General features: G+C 53.7%; 1 protein-coding gene across 1 annotated transcript; it reads left to right on the top strand.

The window, feature by feature from the left end:
* Positions 1 to 3860: 3860 nt before the first annotated feature.
* On the top strand, positions 3861 to 5099 carry LOC135480474 (uncharacterized protein F54H12.2-like). The gene has a single exon (XM_064760313.1). It carries the CDS (start codon positions 3861 to 3863, stop codon positions 5097 to 5099), a length of 1239 nt encoding a protein of 412 aa, XP_064616383.1.
* Positions 5100 to 9481: the final 4382 nt, after the last annotated feature.

Below are 9481 nucleotides of genomic sequence, written 5' to 3'. Positions count from 1 at the left end.
CTGTATCGCCACCCCAACCACCGTCAATTGCCCGTCGATTTGACAATACCGAGAACGCCGTCACTGCCACTAGCGCCATTACCCCGAGCTGGGATCGAACTCCCACGTCACAACCCTCCACACCCACCACAACCACACTACACCGACGACACCCACTCTCCTCAAACTCCTCAAACTCCTCACCCCAGTCACCCACCCCTACTCACCCCACCACACCAATACCTAGCATCGTTTCCACACTTGTCTATCGACCCCCTAACACAACACAGGTAACACAGGTAACACAGGCAACACAGGCAACACAGACAACACAGGTAACACAGCCAACACAGGCGACACAGGTACCATCACCTGCCGTCACTCCCCCCACTATCCACCACCCCCACCCGTACGACGATCCAAACCGCCGACGGAGCTAGTTCTACCCATGGACACGCGATGGGAGCATCCCTTTACTTGCATTGTCAGCTGCCCGACGGGATCTGGGAAGTCTGTGTTTGTGAAACGGTTAGTGGAACACGCTCCAACTCTCATTCATCCGCCCCCACAACGCATCGTCTGGTGTTACGGGGAGTGGCAGCCATTGTACACCACATTACCCCACGTTCAGTTTGAAGAAGGTGTGCCCAGCCCGTCCACTTTCGACCCTGGGGAGCGGACGTTAGTCGTCGTGGATGATTTGATGGCTGAAGCCGACGATCGCGTGACAAAACTCTTCACCAAAGGCAGTCACCACCGCAATATCAGCGTGGTGTACATCGTGCAGAATTTGTTTAACAAAACCAAAGACCATCGGACCATCAGTCTGAATGCACACTACTTGGTGCTGTTCAAAAACCCGCGAGATGTATCCCAAATTACCACGATCGCTAAACAAATGGCTCCAGGGCGAACACAGTACGTGCGCGAGGCCTTTGAAGATGCCACGGCTGAACCTCACGGGTATTTGCTGGTGTATTTCAAGCAAACCACACCCGATCACCTGCGACTTCGCACCCACATTTTCCCCGGGGAGATTCAACACGCCTATCTCCAAAAGTCATAACACCAACTTTGAACCTACAATCTATCACATCAGTTTGTTTTGGCTGGCTGGCTGGTGGGCTGGCTGGTGGGTGGGCTGGCTGGCGTGTCAGCTGACGGACTGGTAAAACAGTGTATTATTGCAGCGAGCGGTGACTAGGTCAGTGTGTCAGTGTTATCATAAACACAACACACCTAGCTCCCAAGTCATAATACCAACTTTGAACCTACAATCTTTCACATCAGTTTGTTTTTGGCTGGCTGGCTGGTGGGTTGGTTGGTGGGTGGGCTGGCTGACGTGTCAGCTGACGGCCTGGTAAAACAGTGTATTATTGCGGCGAGCGGCGACTAGGTCAGTGTGTCAGTGTGTCATCATAAAACTTTGAACACACAGTCTATCGCCTCAGTTGCTCTCACAACGACAACCCATGATGAGGTCACGCCGTCTCCAACGTTACGGTCCCTTATTAACTCTGCTCGCGCGAGCCACCCCCTCTATTCGTCAGGCTGTGTTGCGGGGTAACGATCCAGGATTACTCCGGTGCTTGTGTGAATGTGCTAAGAATGTGTTAAATGGAAACGTTCCACTCTCGCCGGCTCAGAAGGTGAAGTTACAGCGACACAAGACGGGTCTTCGCACTTTGGTGAAGAAAAGTGTTCCCCTGCATAAGAAAGGACGGATTGTTCAACGTGGTGGATTCCTGCCACTGCTACTTGCCCCCCTCCTCGCCAAAGCCATTGTACCAGCCGTTCTCGGGGGTGTTGTCGGCGGTGTCGTTAAGGGTGTCACTAGTAAGGCTATAGCTGGTGGCAGGTAATGCAGCACGCCAAGAAAATGGCCTTGGTCGAGCCACGGCTCTTAGAGACGCTCACACGACCTTCACCTCCAGCCCACCCACCTCCAGCCTACTCTAACTCCCCATACCCCGTCTCCAGTACGGTGAAAGCCCTCAACACGCTCGATCAAGAGATGGCCTCGATCCTCCACGACAGGACTCTCTCGGACGAGGAGAAAATACAGCGATATCACCACACCCTTCAACGGTACCAAACGTTTCAAGATCAATACCAAATCGGGCAGCGACCGAGTTCGATCCCACCTCAGGCCAAACCCACAGCCAGTCGTTTTTTGAGCGAGGCGGATAAGGCGATGGTAGACACCCCAACCCAAACCCTCCAGCCTACCACCCCTACCACCCCTACCACCCCTATCCCCTCACACGATCGCTCAATACCCCGGGATCACTACCGAGCTTGGGTGCGGGAAAAAATGAGCACACCCGCCGAGCTGGGGAATCCCCCGACCGAGTTGGGGAATCCCCCGATCGCCAGAACCCCGACCAGAAAAAATTTTTAAAAAATCAGGCCCTCCACTACCGCCACTAGTTCCACACACACCACACACACCACACCAAAGCGACCCAAGAAGACGCGACGAGGCCAGCGACCTGAACTCCGGCCCGCTTCATCTATCATACGCCCGCTCAGGTGGAGTCCCTATTAATTAAATACAGGCGCCAGAGGACAAAACGATCAGTCCACCTGAGGGAGATCATCTCACCCACACCATGTTTTACGTGACGCTACCCAGTAACAGCTCGCTGGACTACTTCCCCAACAATACCTTGACGCGTTTCACCACCCAATTACCCCGCCCCATCCATTTGACAGGTGACTGGGAATGTGGGCTGGTCGAAATACAGTATCCCCGGACCTGGTTTAACGTGCGGACAGGTGAAGTGTGGTATACCATAGACTCCCCAAAGGACTCTCACCACGGTACGCATAAGCTCGTATTACCAGCCGGCTACTACCCGACACCCGAAGACCTGGCCTGGGGGTTGACCAAATTGTTAAGCGAGACAGAGATCCGCGATCTCCAGGAGCACGCCGGGGACTTAACGTTTGAGTTCGACGATATGCAGCGGAAATACAGCGTGCGGTTTGAGAAACCACTGGGGCTTGGTTTCAGCCCACGGCTAATGCAACTCATGAATTTACCGTACGGATGGCTCATGGGACCGGCGGACCTCATGTATGTCGGTGCCGAGGATTTAACGATCAGCACACCCACGCTGTACGTGTACACAGACATTATCGAACCGCGTGTGGTGGGGGACACGTTGGCCCCGCTGTTGCGGACGGTTACCACGGAAGGGCAGTATGGGGAGCACGTCTCCAAGACTTTCCAACACGTGGAATACATCCCCGTGCAGTCCAAACATTTCTCGACGGTGGACATTGATATTAGGGACGACACGGGTCAATCCGTCGTATTTGAACGCGGTAAAGTGGTGGTGACACTTCACTTTCGACAGCGGCGTGCTTTACCCTTGCAATAATGGCATCACAGCAGGCTTACATCGACTATTACACCAAACAAGCCGGCGGAGGTGGCTTACCTGTGTTTCGGGGTGTGGCTGTCCAGCGCGGTCACGGTTTGCTGGGCGGTCTCAGCAAACTCCTCTCACAACCCTTGTTAACCTCACCGGCTGTGAAAGCACTGGGCAAAACGGCGTTACGAACCGGACTGCAAGTCGTGGGGGACGTGCTGAGTGGGGGCGTGTCACCACAACAGGCTTTGAAACGACGCGGTTTGGCGACTGGAAAACAGCTGCTGGTCAAAGCTAGTCGCTACGCCCGACAGCGGTTACTGGGTGAGCCTATAAAACGGAAGACACCGCGCGTCACGCCCACACGTCACAGACACGTGGGACTTAAAAGACGTGCCGTCAAGCCCAGAAGAAGACACATTAAAGCTCGAGCCACATCGAATGCCCTGAATCCACCGGATATTTTCAGCTAAACACACACGCGCACGCGCACATACACAAGCCATGGCTCTTCCCCACCCCGAGTGCTGCCCGTCCGTCAGCAGTGAGTTTGATTTGTGGACCTTACCCCCGACCGACACCAGCGTTCGAGAAGGCCGCTGGGATGCTTACAGCCCCATCGCCAGCCTGAGTGATGTGGGACCTGTAGAATTTGTCATCACCAACGCTGACGCAGACACTTACTTGGACTTGGCCAACACCATGCTGTACGTGAAAGCAAAAATCCTCAACGGGGACGGGACGGCTGTGGCGGCTGACAAGAAGGTGGCTCCGACTAACCTGTGGATACAATCCATGTGGCGACAGGTAGACGTCTCCCTGAACGATAAACTCATCACGCCGTCCACCAACATGTACCCATACCGGGCTTACTTGGAGACATTGTTGTCTTACGGTAAAGAGGCTAAAAAGAGCCAGCTGTCTGCTGCCTTGTGGTATGCGGACACTCCAGGAAAGTTTGACACGATGACTGACACCAACGATGGGTTTGTCGATCGGCTGGAGTGCACGGCTGAAAGTCGGTCGGTTGACATGCTGGGTCGCCTGCATTGTGACATGTTCCTACAACACCGACACCTGCTTAACAACGTCACTGTCCGCATCCGTCTCACCCCGGCTAAGAATTCGTTTGCTTTGATGTCCGATGAAGCCGCTCCCGGCTACAAGACTCGCTTGGAGGAGGTCTTGATCTTTGTGCGCAAAGTGAAAATCACCAGCGGTGTGCAACTGGGGCATTTGAAAGCCTTGGCCAAAGCTCCTGCCAAGTACCCAATCCGCCGCGTGCTGACCAAGTATTTCTCTGTCCCCAGAGGTCACACCCTCATCAATGAACAAAACCTATTTCTGGGCAGCTTACCGACACGTTTAGTGGTGGGGTGTGTGAGCAACAAGGCTTTTGACGGGGACTACACTAAAAACCCGTTTCGTTTCCGACACTACTACACAAACTTCGTCGCCTTGTACGTTGGCGGTCGTCAGATTCCAACCAAGCCCCTGACACCCGACTTTGAGAACGAGAATTTCATCCGCACGTACATGAACCTCTTTACCCACACGGGGAAAGCGACCCCCAGCCTCCACGATGACCACCAACTGAACCTGGTACAAAAAGGGGATTTGCGCCTGGAGATGCGGTTTGCCAAACCACTGCCGGAAACCATTAACGTGGTGTGCTACGCTGAATTCAGCAATATCATAAAAATAGACCAAAGCCGAAACGTGCTCTGCGACTTCGCCAGTTGAACAGCCAAACAAACAACAACATGGACACGGTACAATTGCGACGTGTGCTACAAACAGACGTGTTTACCCGGGCTGTGGTGGGGGTGGGAGGTGGGGTCTACCCTCGGGATCATCTCCCCTCACTCCCCTCACGCAACACGCAACTCACGCCCCGCCTCTAGGATGCCCTGGACCCCCTGGGCCTGCATCATTAACACAGACACGTGCCTTCGCCCAGGACGACATTGGGTCGCCGTCTTCATAGACCAGTGGTCCAATCCACCCCATCTCCGGGGCGAATACTTTGATTCCTACGGACTCCCACCCCTCTACCCCGATATCACCGCTTGGCTTAACCGGGGAACACACCACTGGACGTGGAACGATCGGCGGCTGCAGAGTCTGGACACGACCGTGTGCGGTCAATATTGTGTGTATTACTTAACCCAGCGAGCTCGAGGTCGTCCCATGGATGCTATTGTACACACGTTGGACACAGCGTGCACGACCTACGATAATGACTTGCGGGTGTTCGATTGGGTGGATCGTCAGTTTGGGATTCATCCCTCGTTTTTTTTCCACACCCATGGACTGTAAAACATACATCAAATAACATTCTTTCTTTCCAGTTCGACGTGTTATGCATTCCACGTTCTTGTTTTCTCTGTTCGACCTGTTACCCCATACAGTATGGAATAAAATTAAAAAAGAGACTATGAGACTCACATACCGTGGTGGTTTGACTTTTTTCTTTATTATGATGAGGACTACCACAACAGCATGCAGGCCAGCTATAGCACACTGACACACTGACCCAGTCACCGCCTGTTACATCGTCATACATTGTTGCGTCATACATTGTTACCAGGCCGTCTGCGGTATACCGGCAAGGCACCGCTCGGCAACAATGTATGACGATGTAGCAGGCACGGCAAGTCGGGTCAGTGTGTCAGGCTATTACGGCTGCCGGCCCGCCGCCCCCCGCTAGGCGTTTTTAACTTTTTAACGTACGTACCACTGCGAATGATAAAACACATGAAAAAAATTGTACAATTAAAAACAATGGGAAGACTGTGTCTGGTGTGGGGTTTCTTTTTTTTTTTTTTTTTTTTAGTGCTTAGATTGAGAAAGTACTCTTCTCGGGAAGAGTTGGTTGGCCCTGAAAAGGGCCGTGGGAAGTATCACAAGAGCACAAGAGCACAGGAGCTGGGTGTGTAGAGTATCCATAGCACCGTTTTACAGATCTAAATAGGTGGTGCTCACCCCGTCGGGGAGCACTTTTCGCTTTCCGTAAAAGTATGTGAATGCGTCTTTGTGTTGGGTATACGAGTACATCGTATTCCCGCGCATCCGCATCCCCCGATTCACACCACTCGCGCTTTGGTGATTGCGCAACACAGAGAGGTACACGGCCTTGTCCACACCTCGTGCGCTCACACCTTTGCAGGAGAGTTTGTCTTTGGTGTTGGATGCCCCGCCGTAACAATAATAAGTCTTGGAACACAAACTGACGATGGCATCACCGGTCCACTCGACTTTGAAAAGCCCCGGTGTGCGCTTATCGTGGTCGTAATGGTCACGACGGGGTAACCACGCATCCCGCTCGGTCTCGTACACGGCTCGCAGCTCGGGTTTGACGAAGGATTCCCAGTCTGGGTCGGACCAAGCCATGTACGCAGAGTCTGTGTCCATCTCACAGTACTGCCAATCCGCCTTGTCGAAAAAACGAGCCATGAAATCGTAATAAAATTCCAGCATGCGGAGTTTGGCATACTGGTAGACCATGCACCCTATTTGCAAGGGGAGATTGTAGCGAATGGTCTTCTTGCTACTCGTCACTTCAAAGGTGGTCTCGTCGATGGGGTCGACGGTTCGACACCGAACACTCTCCAGTAATTTTCATGTTTTTGCCAGATCGCAGATTTTGACATCCACGTGTCGGTCTTGATTGGTGACGGTTTTTCCATAACCTGAATTCTCCAACAGCTTCATCGTCTCCCCGATCAGGGCTTTGGTGGGGTCGACATCCCCCTCCCGTCGAGCTTGGGTGACGGCGTCTGCGAAGGCTTCGAACGCTCGCTCCGGTGTGTATTCCATCGCTTGGTAGACGTGCGTGACGACCAATCCCCGACCGAGATACCACTGGAGCAGAGGTGTGGCTAGCAGAATTTGCTTCCCAAACATGCTCCCGATCAGCATACCCCTGGGTGTGGGCATGTCATTCACAGCCGCGAACTCTGCCATGGTGGGGCCTATATCAGCCCGACTCACCTCGGTGTTTTTAAAGATGGGTGGGCTATCGGCAAAGTCCGCTTTGAGGTGGTCCGGCACGTGGATGTCACATTCCACAAATCCAAACAACTGACCTTGAATGACAGCCTCCATGAGCTGAGCTTGTGTCTTGGGTTGTCGCTGCGACGGGGGTAAACCGTACTGTTGTAGGAAGTCCCGTAGGGCTGGGTTTGTCGCGCGTTGGCGGTGGAACTCACACTCCCATATCGTCACCAATGGATAGCCCTGGGAGCGAAAGTATGCGTCGTTCGCATCCACCTCCCGCCGTAAGTCCTGGGGGCTTAATCCCCGCCGCTCGTTGTAGCACACCTTTCCCGGGCGAGGGTGATTCAGGTGACAGCCGTGATAGTGGAAATAACACCCGTGGAATTGAAACACAGTAGGCTGTCCGTCGATATAGGCGAACCCGTCTACGGGGAGTTGTCGATCACCGATCCGCTTCTCGGTGTGATTGAGTCGGTGACGGATCGATACCCCCAGCTGCTGTGACTTCCAGTCCAGCCATTTTTCAGCCAGACGGGTGGCGGTGCCGGAGGGAACGAACTTCTCTCCCCCGCCCCGACGGCGCCAACGGACGCAGTGACCTGCCCGCATAGGTGAGACCAGGCTGTACAGGTATAGCGCGTTGGCATCGAATCCCACGATGCGCTGACACAGCTTTCCTCCCCGTATACGGGTTACGCCTCGTTCGTGGTAGAGGTGGAAAATGATGCTCGGCCCACCCACGATGTTTTTCTTGAGGCAATCGTGCATGTCTTTGTCTTTCTCACCGACGAGGGTGAACACGGAGCGTAAATCATGGAATAAGTAGCGGAGGGTAAGCCCTGGTATGCTGATGCAGTCTTTGAAGACATCCACATGCATGGTTCGGTAGAACACCGACATCTTCTCCGCAGCCTCCATGAAGGGAATGACGTCTAGGTTATTATACCACCGCAGCAAGTCTTTGACGGTCCGCATGCCGTGCTCTCGCCACACCGTCTGTAAGGTCTTGTACTCCGCGTCCGTGCACGGCTGGTGGGTGAGATCATTGTCGAAAGCATGCTGCGGTGGCAGTGTGGTTTCCTCCAGCCGGGCCAGGGAGTCTATGTAGCTGTAACAAAATTTCCCTTTGGTCACGTGACAGTCGTAAGCTTTCACCCACTTGTCGTAACTGTAATTCGGGGCCAGGTAATTCCGAATGTCCAGAAATTTCAGCTGCGGTGTGGTGAGGGCCATGTGATTATTGTTCCGCTTAATCACATACTCCAAATCACCGCTCTGGACCAGGTGGGGGTAAAGCTGTTGTTTGATTAAGTTCAGGTCATAGTTACCCGAGTTAAAGCCGAGGACGGGGAGTTGGTCCATATAGGTCACGAATCTGTCTCGCACTCGGCGCGTGTAAGACGGTTTCTTCTCGTCGGGATCGATCCGCTCGTCTAAGGCGTCCAGGATGTAAGCATAACGCTCGTGGAGATAGGCGCTACTGATCTCGCTGACGGTGTTGAGGTAAGCCATCATGTCCTCGACGAGTGCCTGGGGGTCACCGGTGGAGATGAAACACACGGGCTGGTCGTAATCCGGTACATTAGAGTTGACGCTGACACTCATGGGGATGTGTTGAGCCGTCCATTCCGTCGATCCAGTCGCCGCATCGTCCACCGGGTTCACCGGAGCCAAGTACGCCTCAAAGTCATAACACGCTCGGTACGGGAAGATGTCGTCGTCACCGTCCTGGAGTTCGATCCCCATGTCCGCCAACGTTTCGAAAATGGTGGGCTGATTGTGGAAGACACCCCCCGGGTACTTTCGTCGAATGGCGTCGGTGCACGTTTGACCGTGCCGTCGTAACTCCCACAGTTTCGGGAAACTCTTCTGGCACACCTGGCAGGTGAAAGATCGAGCATAACGTCCCATGTCTTTGATATAGCTGAAATGCCGCTGGTACAGGTTTAACCGCAGGGTAGGGTGAGAATAGCGCTCGGCACTGCGGTGAATAAGTTGTGCTGAGTACGACCTGTCCATGGGGATGAGCTGGTAGACTTGAATATTCACTTGAAACAGGCTTTCCACCGTGTCCAGTGCACTGAGCGGTACCCCGCGGAAATACCTCGGCTCCATCTCCATTTCCT

The sequence above is a fragment of the Liolophura sinensis genome, chromosome 13, assembly GCF_032854445.1.
Source record: "Liolophura sinensis isolate JHLJ2023 chromosome 13, CUHK_Ljap_v2, whole genome shotgun sequence".
NCBI lineage: Eukaryota > Metazoa > Mollusca > Polyplacophora > Chitonida > Chitonidae > Liolophura > Liolophura sinensis.
Note: the sequence above shows the minus strand (reverse complement) of the source record. Positions and strands in the feature narration are given on the sequence as shown.